Below are 17308 nucleotides of genomic sequence, written 5' to 3'. Positions count from 1 at the left end.
TTTGGTTTGGATTTCCAAAAGACTTTTGCCTAGATTCACGTACGTTGCTGCAACTTTGCGGCGGCGTAGCCTAAGGCATTTAAGCTACGCCGCCGTAAGTTAGCGAGGCAAGTACATGATTCACAATGTACTTGCATGCTATGTTACGGCGGCGTAGCCTAAAGCGGGCGGGCGTAAGGGCGCCAAATTCAAATGTGTGTAAGGGGGCGTGTTTTATGTTAATAAGGCTTGACCTTACGTTTTTGACGTTTTTCTTTACTGCGCATGCGCCGGGCGCCTACATTTCCCAGTGTGCATTGCGGCCAAGTACACCACACGGGCTTATTGATTTTAACGTGGACGTAAACAATGTAAATCCCGATTCACGGACGACTTACGCAAACGACGTAAAAATTTCGAATTTCGACGCGGGAACGGCGGCCATACTTAACATTACTATTCCATGTTGGGTTAAGCTCTAACTTTAGGCGGCCTATCTCTAACGTAAACGGCGTAAAAGTACTGCGTCGGCCGGGCGTACGTTTGTAAATCAGCGTATCTACTCATTTACATATTCTACGCCGACCGCAATGGAAGCGCCACCTAGCGGCCATCCGAAATATTTCAATCTAAAGATAGGATGGCGCAAGCCATCCTATCTTAGATATGTTTAAGCGTATCTCTGTTTGAGCATACACTTAAACATAAGTCGGCGTAGATTCTGAGTTAAGTCGGCGTAGATTCTGAGTTAGGTCGGCTTATCTACTGATAAGCCGGCCTAACTCTTACTGAATCTACCTATTTGAGAAGAAGAAAGACCAAAGGCTGCTCTACAGGTTGTGTCCACCTTATATTCCCTACTTCTATTACGGAAATTTTCAGCCAGATTCACGTAGAGCGGCGTATGTTTAAGCGGGCGTAGCGCATCTCGTATGCGCTACGCCGACGTAACATAGAGAGGCAAGTACAGCATTCACAAAGCACTTGCTCCCTAAGTTACGGCGCCGTAGCGTAAATAGGCCGGCGTAAGCCCGCGTAATTCAAAGTAAGCTGGTAGTGGGCGTGTTGTATTGAAATGAATCTTGACCCCATATGAATGCATGGCCGAACGAACGGCGCATGCGCAGAATCACATCGCAAATACTCCCTACTATACGACGTCTCAATGCGTACGACGTGAAACCTCACTTATGCCCAGCCCCATCGTAAATCAACGGAAGCGCCCCTTGCGGCCAGCGTAAATATGCACCCAAGATACAACGGCGTAGGAGACTTACGTCGGTCGTATCTTGGCAAAGTTCAGGCGCATCTCATTTTAAGAATGAGCGCATAGGTACGACGGCGACCATTCGGACTTACGACGGCGTATCTACTGATACGTCGGCGTAAGTCTCTCTGAATCTGGCCCTTTGAGTATAGCCTCATATTGTCATGGTTATGCAGTAATGTTTGTCTCTGTCAGCTTACCTGCTCCATGTGTCCTGCTTGAGAGGCCAGCCACTCTCACCTGGCTGCTTAAGTAATCTCTCCTCTAGCATGGCTCCACCCCGGGCCCTATCAGGGAACTCGATATTAACATGTGCACTGCAAGCCAGCTGGGCTGATCAACAGTGTTTGTTAAGCTATTGTGTGTTTGAGTTCCTGCTTGCCGTGTGCTACGTCCGTTTCTGTTTTACTGATCTTGGCTTGTTCTCGACAATCCCTGTCTACTTGTGACCTTGACCTTTGGCGTGTCCTTTGTTTATCCATGTCTACCATTCGCCCCGACCTTTGGCTTAACCCCTCACTATCTCTTGTATTCCGAGCTGCTGCTTCCCCCTCTATAGCCTACTGTGAGTGTGAGCTGGGAGACTCTGGGGGCCGCGACCTGGATTCAGTTGCAGCCCAGCCCGTGCTCTGGTGAACAACTGCTGGATATTAGACTCCACGCCCTGGGGAATCTAATGCTCTAGCTCCCAGTGGGACCCCGGTTAGTGCTCCAGTGGACCTGCCTTCCTTAGCCACCCAGTGTTCTGTCCGCAGCAGTCAGTCATAGGGTCCATTATCTTAGCGGTGCACTCCTAACCCCAACGGTGTGCATCGGTCACCTGACCACAGGTGACCTGACACATAATCAAAAGATAACTAGTCTTAGTAACGCAGGGCTCGACAAATCCCGGTCGCCAGGTCGCCATAGCGACTAGAAATAGCGTCCTGGCGACTTGGCTTGGAAGGTGGGCAAAAAAATTAAAAAAAATTTTTCCATAGGACCGGTGCTCCACAGACTAGGCCGAAGCCGCGGCCTCGCCTAAAACATCCTGCCCCCAGCTCGCCACGATCCTGGGAAAAGGCCGCGAGTGGCATCTGCAGCTTGCGGCCTTTTCCCAGGATCGCTGCAGGCAGGATGTTTTAGGTGAGGCCGCGGCTTCAGCCTAGTTCGCGGAGCGCCTTTTCCCCAGGATCGTGGCGGACTAGGCCCCCACTGCTTGATCGCGGGGGGGCCCGTGATGTCCGGTAATTGAGGCCGCGGCTTTGCGGCCTTGTGAAGTCCCCAGCTCTTCCTTGTGTGAGCTGGCACCATCTGGTGGTGGCCGTTGGTATTACAAGTTAAGCATTACAAGTTAAACAGCAATTCTAATGTCATTTTTCACTATTTTCACTGCCATCTTCTTCCCTCTAATTAGAACCCCCAAACATTATATATATATTTTTTATCCTAACACCCTAGAGAATAGAATGTCGATCGTTGCAATACTTTGTCACGCCGTATTTGCGCAGCGGTCTTACAAACGCATTTTTTTGGGGAAAAAAATACACTTTTTTAAATAAAAAAATAAGACAACAGTAAAGTTATCCCAATTTTTTAAAATATTATGAAAGATAATGTTACGCCGAGTAAATTGATACCCAACATGTCACGCTTCAAAATTGCATCCGCTCGTGGAATGGCGACAAACTTTTACCCTTTAAAATCTTCATAGGTGACGTTTAAAAAAATCTACAGGTTTCATGTTTTGAGTTACAGAGGAGATCTAGGGCTAGAATTATTGCTCTCGCTCTAACGATTGCGGCGATACCTCACATGTGTGGTTTGAACACCGTTCGATTTCTGCGCGCGAGCTCGTCGGGACGGGGTGCGTTTTCTGGCTCCTAACTTTTTTAGCTGGGTACTAGATTCCAAGCAAATTTGTCAAACCCTGGAGTAACGTACCATCATCCAAATTAGTATAGAGAAACAGGAGGGGGTGGGGACAAAGGGACAATGGCTGATGCTGACCCCTATAGCATTCCCGCCCCATGAATTGATAAAAACAACTACATACATATTATGTAAAAAAGAGGGTTTATTACATATAGAAGAATATATAGTAGGGATATGCAATTAGCGGACCTCCAGCTGTTACAAAACTACAAGTCATATCATGCCTCTGCCTCTGGGTGTCATGCTTGTGGCTGTCAGAGTCTTGCTATGCCTCATGGGAATTGTAGTTCTGCAACAGCTGGAGGTCCGCTAATTGCAAATACCTGATATATAGTGTCGATTTTAAAATTGAAAAAAACAGAAACTCAGGATTCCCTAAGGGATATCTGTTATTACAAAATATAGAATGGTCTGGGTCCCGACTAGTTTCGTGGTGTTACTGCTTCCTCAGGAGGACCAATCTGTGAAACAAATAATAAAGTTAAAACACAAACATAATATGGTTTGACAATCGTAATACTGCTACAAATATATTAATAATGATGAAACAGCTTACCCAATGAATAGGTGGTCATGTGGTCACTCCTGAAACTAGCCAACCCCTCACCAATATAATGCCTTTCATTCCGAGATTTCCGCACAATCCCCCTTGTCCGCCGTGGAACTTATTTGGGCGGCTTCGAGACGCACATGACCACCTATTCATTGGGTAAGCTATTTCATCATTATTATTATCTTTTTATACACAGTACGCTGCAGTATTACGATTGTCGAACCGTATTATGTTTTACTGTATTGTTTGTTTCATAGATTGGTCCTCCTGAGGAAGCTGTAACACACGAAACTAGTTGAGACCCAGACCATTCTATATTTTGTAATAACAGATATCCCTTGGGGGAATCCTGAGTTACTGTTTTTTCCATTTCTAAAATCTACACTATATATTCTTCTATATTTAATAAACCCTCTTTATGTCCCTTTGCCCCCTACACCTTCTATTGCCAGAGCACCCTTAGATTGAATTTCAGTTTCACCAAGTCCCACCATTCTATCTTAGTATCCCTGGTAGACTTTTTAACCAGTAGCCCACCGTCATACGACGGCGGACGATGAGCCTCTTGTCCTGGGCGGACGTCATATGACGTTGCGCCTTCCTGAGCCACTGGGGGGCGCTCGCCGCGTCACTGGGAACCCGATGCGCGTGCCTGGCGGCTGCGATGTCAGCCGGGCACCCGCGGTTGCCCAGTAACTGAGCAGCACCGTGGATCCACGTCCTGTCAGGGAGAGGAGACCGATGGTGTGTCCCTTGTACATAGATACACCGATTGGTCACCTCCCCCAATCAGTCCCCTCCCCCCACAGTAAGAATCACTCCCTAGGGAACACATTACCCCCTTGATCACCCTCTAGTGTTAACCCCTTCCCTGCCAGTCATATTTATACAGCAATCAATGCATTTTTATAGCACGGATCGCTGTATAAATGTGAAAGGTCCCGAAAATGAACCAAAGTGTCTGATGTGTCCACCGCAATATCGCAGTCACGCTAAAAATCGCAGATTGCCACCATTACTAGTATAAAATAAATAAAACAATAAAAATGCTATAAACCTATCCCCTATTTTGTAGCCGCTACTACTTTTGCGCAAACCAATCGATAAACGCTTATTGCAATTTTTTTTACCAAAAATATTTAGAAGAATTTGTACCGGCCTAAACTGAGGAAAAAAAAACACTTTTTTTTTAAATATATTTTTGGGGGATATTTATTATAGCAAAAAGTTAAAAAAATAGATTTTTTCTCTAAATTGTCGCTCTATTTTTGTTTACAGCGCAATAAATAAAAAACGCAGGTGAGGTGATCAAATACCACCAAAAAAAATACAAGAAGAGGGGCGCCTCTGAGTATATATATCATAAGAATAATATAATAAACAACAACATCCACTCACATGGAGATTGGGTAAGTTGCATTCAAATCCGGTTGCTGGGCTGAAGAGATAAAAGTGGCACTGCAAGTCCCAGCAAGTCCTGTAAAGCTGGCACCACATCAGATCCGTGCAGGATGGAGTGGGACGGCGTGGTTTTCTTCAGTGATCAAGGCTTGGGCATACCTTAGGCTATCAGGAAAAGTCCATCTGATAAGAATATGGGTTCCAGGTAAAAGGTGTAGTGGGGAGGGACAAGCGTCGGTGGTTATGGCAAGACGGTGTGCACTCTGTCTCTGTAGAGTATAAAGTATAAACACGGCCGTGTATTCAGAGTGAGGCTAGGAGAGCATCACAACACGGCGCCCGGCAATGACATCACACACATGCGACATGTTTCGCCATTGGTGGAAAAATGGCCGCGCCTCTTTTTCAAGCATGGCGTGTGAGAGCTGAATGGGACATTTATAAGCCGACAGGCCAGAATGGAGATTTGAATCCCTGCAATTTTTTTTCTCCACCCCGTGTCCATGAATATTGATCCTGATTTATAGTTCGCCTACATAGTATTAAACTAGTTGATTCATTAATTAATTGATTTAATATGTCATTGGTTTACCTAAGATGCATTATCATCATTAATAACCTACCTCACAATGATACTGACAGATATCGTATCACTATCCCTCAGTGGCGTGGCGTCCATAGAGGGCGCAGGAGCGCCGCCCCCTCTCTCTCTCTCCTGCACCGCCACTGAAATACAATACATAGATTCATGCATTGCATGAATCCATGTATTGTCGCTGCCGCCCATTATTCAGATGGCCGGCCCCCTGGTGAGTGCCGGCCATCTGACTTATGGCAGCTGGTTGGCTTTGGAAGTGTCTATCAGGGCCAGCGGGGGTGCGTTCCCTGGTTAACACTGACAGGCGTCTCAGCCAATCAGGTTCACCGGTTCTGGTTACTGGTAACCTGATTGGCTGAAGCGACATCGAGGGCGGGACCACTTTGAGGGATCGATCCAAGGATGGCTGTCCCGAGAAAGGCAAGGCTTGGGCAGGGGGGCAATCTGGCGGCATTTTAAGGGGCAATCTGGCGGCAATTGATGGGCACAGTGGCGACAATTAATGGCACAGTGGCGACAATTAATGGCACAGTGGCTGTGTTTGATGGACACAGTGGCAATATTTAATGGGCACAGTGGCTGCGTTTGATGGACACAGTGGCAACATTTAATGGGCATAGTGGCAGCGTTAGATGGCACAGTGGCTGCGCTCGATGGCACAGTGGCTGCGCTCGATGGCACAGTGGCTGCGCTCGATGGCACAGTGGCTGCGCTCGATGGCACAGTGGCTGCGCTCGATGGCAAAGTGAGGCTGCAATTGATTTTTAATTTTTTGGTTTTTTTTTGTTTGCGTCCCCAAAAAAAATTGAGCACCAGACGCCACTGCTATCCTTCATAATGTATAGTATTTTTTATCATTTAACCCCATTCCCACCATCTAGTTTCCCTGCATTTATTTTCCTTTATCCAGCATACATTTTAGATTAACCCTTTTACCCAATAATTCTTCGTCATATTTATTTACTTCATTTGTGTTTTCATTCCCCTGAATTTTTTATTCATTATTTTTCATTCTGTTATATTCATTGCACTTTCTTTGTGTCTGCTTAATGTTCTTTTCCCCCTAGCTTTGCTGACCTTTTTTATTTTTAATTTTTCAAATCTCCATTCTGGCCCCGCCCCATCAGCCTATAAATGTCCCATCCAGCTCTCACACACGCTATGCTTTAAAAAGAGGCGCGGCCATTTTTCCACCAATGGCTTGCTAGCTTCGAACGCATGTCGCATGTGTGTGATGTCATTGCCGGGCGCCGATGCTCTCCTAGCCTCACTCTGAATACACGGCCGTTTATACTCAGGGGTCTCCAAACTGTGGCCCTTTGCTAGCCTTGATGCGGCCCTTGGGGCACAATTTCTTCCACTGATATGAGGCACTATTCCTCCCACTGACACCAACAATAGGACACTATATCTTCCACGTATACCAATGATAGCATACTACTACTAATAGGGGGAATACTCCTATTGACTACCAACCCTGTGGTCATATTTATTCTCACTGATGCTGGGCCCGTGACATTTTCTGCCCCTGCTGGCCACAATCTGGCCCTCCTAAAGTCTAAAAGACAATAAAGTGGCCCTTTGTTTAAAAAGTTTGGAGACCCCTGCTCTACAGAGACAGAGTGCACACCGAAGCCACAGCGCGTCTTGCCATAACCACTGACACTTGTCCCTCCCCACTACACCTTTTACCTGGAACCCATATTCTTATCAGATGGACTTTTCCTGATAGCCTAAGGTATGCCTAAGCCTGGATCACTGAAGAAAACCATGCTGTGCTCAGCCGTCCCACTCCATCCTGCACGGATCTGATGTGGTGCCAGCTTTACAGGACTTGCAGTCCCACTTTTATCGCTTCAGCCCAGCAACCGGATTTGAATGCAACTTACCTGTTCTCCATGTGAGTGGATGTTGTTGTTTATTAAATTAGTCTTATGATTATATATATATATATATATATATATAAACACACACACATATATATATATATATATATATATATATATATATATATATATATAAATAAATATAGAGATATCTACTCAGAGGCACCCCTTTTCTTGTTTTTTTCCTAGTATACTGGAACTGGCTTTTGGTTTTCTTGGTGACTGCCCTGACTGATACCCTGCCATATAGTTCTATGTATGTATATGTGTGTATATATATGTATATGTGTGTATATATATATATATATATATATATATATATATATATATATATATATATATATATACACACACACACACACACACCTTCTTACCTTTGCCCGTGGACTATTGGGTACTACTACTTGAGGTACCTGTGCTTCGCAATAAGCGTTTATTGATTGGTTTGCGCAAAATGTATAGCGTTTAAAAAATAGGGAATAGTTTTATGGCATGTTTATTTTATTTTTTTACTACTAATGGAGGCCATCTGCGATTTTTTTTTCATGACTGCGGCATTATGGCGGACACAGCGGACACTTTTGACACATTTTTGGGACCATTGTCATTTTCACAGCGAAAAGTGCTCTAAAAATGCAATGATTACTGTGAAAATGACACTGGCAGTGAAGGGGTTAACGAGGAGGGGGCGCTGTAGGGGTTAAGTGTGCCCTAAGGGAGTGTTCTTACTGTGGGGGGGCGTGGCTGGACGTGTGACGTCACTGATCGTCGTTCCCTAACACAGGAAACAGACGATCAGTGACAGTCTCACTAGGATACTTGGATGGAGTGGATTTTCCCCAAACAAGAACACATACACATTATTCAAGGAAAAAAATCCTTCCTGCCTCTTTAAAAAAAAAAAATCTTGTCACTAATGCCACGTACACACGACCGTTATCCATGTCATGGGAAAAAAAAGAAATTTTTCTTCTCGGGCGCGATTCCTCTCAAGCCTGCCTTGCCTACACACGATCGTGCTAAAAAATGCTCGAGCAAAGCGCGGTGACGTACAACACGTACGACGGCACTATAAAGGGGACGTTCCATTCCAATGGCGCCACCCTTTGGGCTGATTATGCAAATTTTCCTTCTCATAACTTGCTTCTGAGCATGCACGGTTTTTCCCCCGTCGTTAAAGCCTACACACGACCGTTTTTCACAAGGAGGAAAAAAAAGACGTGAAAAACGGCGAGAAAAAATAGAGCAGGTTCTAAATTTTTAATGGCCATTTTTCTTGTCGCGATCGCCGCTGGGCACCCGCGATTGCTCGTTACAGAGCGAGGACCGGGAGCTGTGTGTAAACACACAGCTCCAGGTCCTGTCAGGGGAGAAATGCTGATCTTCTGTTCATACAATGTATGAACAGCGATCTGTCATTTCTCCTAGTGAGGCCACCCCCCCTACAGTTAGAACACACCCAGGGAACACGCTTAACCCCTTCCCCGCCCCCTAGTGTTAACCCCTTCCCTGCCAGTGGCATTTTTATAGTAATCCAATGCATTTTTATAGCACTGATAGCCAATGGTCCCAAAAATGTGTCCGAAGTGTCCGCCATAATGTCGCAGTACCGAAAAAATAGAAATCGCTGCCATTGCTAGTAAAAAAAATAATAAAAATGCCATAAAAATACCCCCTATTTTGTAGACGCTATAACGTTTGCGCAAACCAATCAATAAACGCTCATTGCGATTTTTTTTTTACCAAAAATAGGTAGAAGAATACGTATCGGCCTAAACTGAGGAAAAAACGTTTTTTTATATATTTTTGGGGATATTTATTATGGCAAAAAGAAAAAATATATAATTTTTTTTCAAACTTGTTGCTCTATTTTTGTTTATAGCGCAAAAACTAAAGACCGCAGAGGTGATCGAATACCACCAAAAGAAAGCTCTATTTGTGGGGGAAAAAAGGACGCCGGTTTTGTTTGGGAGCACATCGCACTACTGCGCAATTGTCAGTTAAAGCGACGCAGTGCCGAATCGCAAAAAAGTGCTCTGGTCTTTGACCAGCAAAATGGTCCGGGGTTAAGTGGTTAACGACCAATTTAAAAAAATTGCATTTTTCTCGTCATGAAAAAAAACGGTCGTGTGTATGCGGCATAAGGTCGAAAAATTTTACATAAAATTCTATAAAGTGTATGGCCAGCTTCAGTCTCCATTGGGGAGCTGTTCCCCATTATTTCCTAACCTAGTGACCACGCCGAAAGTGGTCACTAGGTACTTTACGTCACTTTCGGCGTGGTCACTAGGTTAGGAAATAATGGGGAAAACTCCCCAATGGAGACTGAAGCTGGCCATACGCTATATAGAATTTTATGTGAAATTTTTCGACCTTATGCCGCGTACACACGACCGTTTTTTCATGACGAGAAAAATTCTATTTTTTTAAATTGGTCGTTCACCAAAAATAAAAAAAAATGTTTTTAAAACCCCCCCCCCCCCCACTTTATCCAAAGCTGGAGTGCGTCCCATCGGCAGATACAGATTTCTATCTACAGCTCAATATCGTAGCCTATAAATAGAGCTTATTGTATATTGCCGCAAGGCTTCCATCAGTAGCGCTGCCGTAAATATAAATCCAAATTAATTAAATTCCTCTAAAACTTTGTACTCGAAACATCAAAAGTTGTCATAGGCTGCAATTGTAAAAATGATTAAGAAAATAATAATAATAAAAAAAAATAATAATAAAAAAAATAATAATACAAAAAAACAACATATACAAAATAACAGGCAATGAGGATAACAAAATCTTTTTTTTTTTTTACAATTTAGGCAAGTAAATCATTTCATGCACTTAAAAGGCAATTATTTCAAATTAGGAGCATTAGAGTCTTTTAGAGGAAATGATGATGATGAAAATTCCACAAAAGCACCAAGCGTTAAAAAGGCAAAAACGGACAGCGATGATTAGAGTGAGATCCTGGTGTAACAATCATGTCGCAGGCAACAAGCGTTATTTATCATGCACATGCTTTAGTTATCATTGGTTGGGGAAAAATAAAAAAGGTTTAGTGACCAGAACACACAGCATGCAAGAGAGATCCCCTTACCACATCGTCCGCCAAGGTTTTTATTTGAATGTTCTATAGAAAATCAAACAAGGAGAATAAAGTAAACACAAAGTAATCAAGAAGAAAAAGAAAAAAAAAAAAAAAAAGACACAAATCACCAGTCCCAGGGTAAGAATAATTATAGAGATATTATCATAAATCACGGCTCTGAGAACAATGCACTGACTAGGTCTTGATTGGACTTACGCAAATATGTAAATATGAAGTCTTAAAAGGGTCAGTTCACTCAAAGCTGATATTCCAACGATCAGTAGGATGTTGGGGAGCAAAATCACCCGATCATTTCATGTATCTCCGGGTGAAATCCCAAGACCTGCTGTGCCCATTTTGAGGGGCTCCTACCAATACCATAGCCAAGTTCTCAGGTCTGTATATGAGCTGTGCTCATTATGAGGGGTTCTCACCATCCCTGTGCCAAGTTCCCAGGTCTGTACACCTTCTGTGCTCATTATGAGGGGTTCTCACCATCCCTGTGCCAAGTTCCCAGGTCTGTACACCTTCTGTGCTCATTATGAGGGGTTCTCACCATCCCTGTGCCAAGTTCCCAGGTCTGTACACCTTCTGTGCTCATTATGAGGGGTTCTCACCATCCCTGTGCTGAGTTCCCGGGTCTGTACACCTGCTGTGCCCATTATGAGGGGTTCTCACCATCCCTGTGCTGCATTCCTGGATCTGTACACCTGCTGTGCTCATTATGAGGGGTTCTCACCATCCCTGTGCCAAGTTCCCAGGTCTGTACACCTTCTGTGCTCATTATGAGGGGTTCTCACCATCCCTGTGCCAAGTTCCCAGGGTCTGTACACCCGCTGTGCCCATTATGAGGGGTTCTCACCATCCCTGTGCTGAGTTCCCGGGTCTGTACACCTGCTGTGCTCATTATGAGGGGTTCTCACCATCCCTGTGCTGCGTTCCTGAATCTGTACAATTGCTGTACCCATTGTGAGGGATTTCCACCTTTCAGTCCGACCCCTACTGAAGAAGCATATGCAGGGCCACCATCAGGGGGGGGGGGGGGGGTACAGGCAGTACACCTGTAAGGGGCCCAGATGGCAACCCCCTTTTTTTTTATTGTTTTTATTAAAGGGCCCAGAGGTCCCCAGGGCCTCGGATGGCAACCGCCCCCCCTTTTTTTTTATATAAAAAAAAAAAAATCAATTTCTAAATAAATATTATAATATATATATAGAAATAGATTTTTATAAATATATATATATATATATATATATATATATATACAGAAATTATTATTTTTTTCGTTTTTTTCCATTTTTTATTAAAGGGCCCAGATGTCTTTTTTTATAATATATATATATATATTAAAAAAAAGAACATCTGGGCCCTTTAATAAAAAGGGGAAAAAAATAATAATTTCTGTATATATATATATATATAAAAATCTATTTCTAAATAAATATTATATATATATATATATATATATATATATATATATATATATATATATATATATATATATATATATATATATATATATATATATATATATATACTGTAAGCTGGGGGATAGGTAGCAGGTACAAAACGCTCCCTGGGATGAGCAGGCACAGATACCAAGTCCATGGGATAAGTGAAAACAGAGGGGTGTTTATTGGTGCTATATACAAAGTCTTTTTACAGGTGCTGTACAGTGTGCAGAGAAGAAACAAAACAAAAGTAATTAAACAAAAAGCCTAGCCGTGTCCCGGCTCTAACTATACAATATGCATGCCCTCACTACCAAGCTGAACAAACCTACAGCTTTTCAGCTTCCACATAGATTGCTTAACAGTTTTGGTTACCAACCTCTTTGCTCTCACAGACCAACACTATCTGTGTCCCAGGGCAGAGCAAAGACTGTCTGCACAGGTGAGCTTAAATTGGCCTGGGGGAGAGGGCCAACACCCGTACTGGATCAGAGCTCAGAGATCCCTGAACGTATAAGAGAGGAGCCTGGGAGAGGTGTAAACCCCGAACAGGACTTTTCCAGGCTCTCTCTGGGACGCTCTGCTACAATACATATATTGATTTTTTTTCCCTTTTTATTAAAGGGCCCAGATGTCCTTTTTTTTATTTTATATATATATATATATATATATATATATATATATATATATATATATATAAATATAAAATATATATATATATATATAAATACAATCAATATATATATATAAATAAAAAAAAAAAATATATATATATATATATATATATATATATATATATATATATATATATATATATATATATATATATATATAAAATATTTATTTAGAAATAGATTTTTATATATAAATATAAAAATCTATTTCTAAATAAATATTATATATATATATAAAAAAATCTATCTATCTATCTATATATATCTATATCTATATCTATATATATCTATATACACACACACACACATATTGATTTTTTTTCCCTTTTTATTAAAGGGCCCAGATGTCCTTTTTTTATTATATATATATATATATATATATATATATATATATATATATATATATATATATATATACAATCAATATATATATATAAATAAAATCAATATATATATATAATATTTATTTAGAAATAGATTTTTATATATATAAATATAAAAATCTATTTCTAAATAAATATTATAAATATATATATATAAAAAAAATCTATTTCTAAATAAATATTATATATATATATATATATATATATATATATATATATATATATATATATATATATATATATATATATATATATATATATTTAGAAATAGATTATATATATCTCAATTTCTAAATAAATATTATATAATAATCGTTTTTTTCCCCTTTTTATTAAAGGGCCCAGATGTCCTTTTTTGTAATAATAATAATATATATATATATATATATATATATATATATATATATATATATATATATATAAATAAAATAAAAAAAAGGACATCTGGGCCCTTTCATAAAAAGGGAAAAAAAATCTATTTCTAAATAAATAAATATATATATATATATATATATATATATATATATATATATATATATATATATATATATTTTATTTCTTTTTTTTGTAAGGGGCCCAGAGGTCCCCAGGGCAACCCCCCCCCCCCAATTTGTGGCACCCCCCCCTTCTCAATTCATGCCCCCCGCATCTCCATTTTCTCAATTACCACCACCCCCCCCCGGTTCTCTGCTCCAGGGGGACCCACGTTCTGATGTCACCCCTGCGGCTATCCAGTTTGATTTTGATCTATGCCTGTACAGTTGGCACGGCTGATAGTGCCATACTTGTTAGTATGTTTGACTCATCCTTTATGGGAATAAAATTGGTTATAAACAGAGAGCTCTAGATCCCCCCCCATTCTGTTTTTATACATATGCTGATCATTGCACACTTGGAGAGCTTGCCAACCACTTGGGCTGGGCTCTTAAAGGCGACGTACAGGTACGTGCTTGTGCCCAGCCGTGCCCTTCTGCCGACGTATATCGGCGTAAAGGGGTCCTTAAGAGGTTAATAAGAATGAAAACTATAGGTCTGTGTTGTTTGCAACTATTATGCACACTCAGGAGCCAGGAGTTAGCAAGCATTATCAGGGTGAAGACAGTTGACTGGGCAGTTCTTGGTAGACATCTCAACTCTGACTCCGATCTCCATAACGTAGCCTCAGACAATAACAAGCAGAGATATAAATCTTTTAGGTCTGTACAATTCTATTCTATACTGAATAATTAAAGTCTTGCATCGGTGGTAATGTGGTGGCAACACATCAATGCCTCGCGTAGGGAACGTTTCCATTCTCAGCTGCAGACAAGTCCACATGCCAGCCGGCAAGATCTGAACATATTCCACTGTAAATATTGGATGCGTTAAAAGCTTGCCGAGGCACAACAAAACAAATTATTTACAAAGCGTCCGATTTCGCTGCCTGCTTTACAATCCCCAATATGTCAGGAAGTTGGGAGTCACCATAAAAAGTTACATGTTTTTGCCATCGAGACGTATAAAAGGACTGATGTGGGAAACTCCTACTGTGCCTTGTGTATAGGGATACCGAGGTCATCAAAAAAATTCAAGAAACAAAAAATAATAAAATGGAGGAGATCCAATTAAGTATACAGTGGAACCTTAGATTGCGAGTAACGCGGTTAACCACTTAAGACCCGGACCTTTAGGCAGCTAAAGGACCTGGCCAGTTTTTGCGATTCGGCACTGCGTCGCTTTAACAGACAATTGCGCGGGCGTGCGACGTGGCTCCCAAACAAAATTGGCGTCTTTTTTTCCCCACAAATAGAGCTTTCTTTTGGTGGTATTTGATCACCTCTGCGGTTTTTATTTTTTGCGCTATAAACAAAAATAGAGCGACAATTTTGGAAAAAATGCAATATTTTTTACTTTTTGCTATAATAAATATCCCCCAAAAACATATATAAAAAAAAAAAATCCTCCGTTTAGGCCGATAAGTATTCTTCTACCTATTTTTGGTAAAAAAAATCGCAATAAGCGTTTATCGATTGGTTTGCGCAAACTTTATAGCGTTTACAAAATAGGGGATAGTTTTATTATTTTTTTTTTTTTACTACTAATGGCGGCGATCAGCGATTTTTTTCGTGACTGCGACATTATGGCGGACACTTCGGACAATTTTGACACATTTTTGGGACCATTGTCATTTTCACAGCAAAAAATGCATTTGAATTGCATTGTTTATTGTGAAAATGACAGTTGCAGTTTGGGAGTTAACCACAGGGGGCGCTGTAGGAGTTAGGGTTCACCTAGTGTGTGTTTACAACTGTAGGGGGGTGTGGCTGTAAGTCTGACGTCATCGATCGAGCCTCCCTATAAAAGGGATCACTCGATCGATGCAGCCACAGCGATCGCGACGGAGCAGCTAGAAACGAATAGCCGCCCCCTCATCCCGGATCGCTCCTGAAGCCACAGGAACCGCCGCATGTACCGGGGGGGTCCCGATCGGACCCCCGACCCACGTCAAGCAGAGCACGTACAGGTACGTACATGTGCCTGTCCGTGCCATTCTGCCGCCGTATATGTACATGCGGCGGTCCGGAAGTGATCAAGGTGAGTAAACAAAATCTATGCCCCTTTATATCAGGAGTCCCTCTTTACATCACGAGTACTCATCAGAGTGGCCCCTTACATCAGGTGGCCCCATCAGAGTGCCCCCTTACATAAGGTGGCCCCATCAGAGTGCCCCCCTTACATCAGAGTGCACCCCTTACATCAGAGTGCCCCCCTTACATCAGAGTGCCCCCCTTACATCAGAGTGCCCCCCTTACATCAGAGTGCCCCCCTTACATCAGAGTGCCCCCCTTACATCAGAGTGCCCCTTTACATGGATTGGTTCTCTTGTGGGTTAAATGATGCCCGACTTGATTCCACACACTTCCTGTTAATCGAGGGCAGTCTTTCTAAACTGTTTTACGCCAGAAGAATCCTTAAATTAATTTTCCGGTCTCAGGGAACTCTTTCTATAAACTATTCATCAGGGGTCAATGGCAAAAAATATTTTTATATAGATTGCAGCCTTTAGTACGCGTTCACATCAATGCGATTTGACATGTCTGACGGCACTGTCCAAACCAGTGCGACGCCGACTTTGCAGAGCTGCACTGATTTCCAAAAGTAGTTTGAATTCGAAAACTTTTCGAATTCAAATCGTTTTCCAATTTCCAATGAGAATTAAATAGAATATTCCTTTATTTTCTATTCTATTTTATTCTCTTTGGAAATTTATTTGAATTCGAAAAACTTTTCAAATTGATCCAAATTGGAAAAAAATTTAAATCAATTTGAAAACGAATAAACAAAACAAATTCCAAAAACAATAAAGGGATGAAACAAATGTAACTAAACAAATTTATGTAAATAACGAATCAAAACAAATGTTTTCGTTCCGCACATGTCTACCCAATTCACACCAAAGTTTTTCATTGAGACTAGTATGACACCCTTGCGTTTTCTTGCAACGTGCTGAAAAAAAAAAAAGAATAACGCAGACTGCATTTTTATGCAACACGCACGGACATGATGCAACAATTAAAAAGGGTCGGAAAAAATGCATTGCAACACACAAAAAAAATAAACCATAAACAAAGCTGGAGTTGATGTCATCATAGATGCCCCTGGTAAAAGGAGATGCAAAAATAAAAAAAATTCCATCAATGTGTTTCGTGGCACGTCATTGGAGAACGGGAGAGAGAGAGAACGGGAGAGAGAGAGAGAACGGGAGAGAGAGAGAGAACGGGAGAGAGAGAGAGAACGGGAGAGAGAGAGAACGGGAGAGAGAGAGACACAGAGAGAGACACAGAGAGAGACAGAGAGACAGAGAGAGAGACACAGAGAGAGACACAGAGAGAGACAGAGAGAGAGACACAGAGAGAGACAGAGAGAGAGCAAGAAAGAAAGAAAGAGAGAAAAAGAGAGAGGGAGAAAGAGAGAACGGGAGAGAGAGAGAGAGACAGAGAGAGAGCAAGAAAGAAAGAGAGAGAAAAAGAGAGAGAAAAAGAGAGAGAAAAAGAGAGAGAAAAAGAGAGAGAAAAAGAGAGAGGGAGAAAGGGAGAAAGAGAGAGGGAGAGAGAGCGAGAAAGAAAGAGAGAGGGAG

At 41.6% G+C, this 17308-nt stretch overlaps 1 protein-coding gene across 3 annotated transcripts in view; it reads right to left on the bottom strand.

Annotated features, from left to right (window-relative positions):
- The window catches only part of DIAPH2 (diaphanous related formin 2), a 1333979-nt gene that overhangs the window by 1207989 nt on the left and 108682 nt on the right, over window positions 1–17308 (bottom strand). For 2 of the 3 annotated variants that reach the window (XM_040325027.1, XM_040325028.1), the window contains exon 2: window positions 10693–10725. The exons of the other annotated variant lie outside the window; for it this stretch is intronic. In XM_040325027.1, coding sequence (XP_040180961.1) covers window positions 10693–10725 — 33 coding nt within the window. The remainder of the gene's footprint in view (window positions 1–10692; window positions 10726–17308) is intronic. 3 annotated transcript variants of the gene reach the window in all.

This window comes from Rana temporaria, chromosome 9, assembly GCF_905171775.1.
Source record: "Rana temporaria chromosome 9, aRanTem1.1, whole genome shotgun sequence".
NCBI lineage: Eukaryota > Metazoa > Chordata > Amphibia > Anura > Ranidae > Rana > Rana temporaria.
This window is presented reverse-complemented; position numbering and strand designations above follow the sequence as displayed.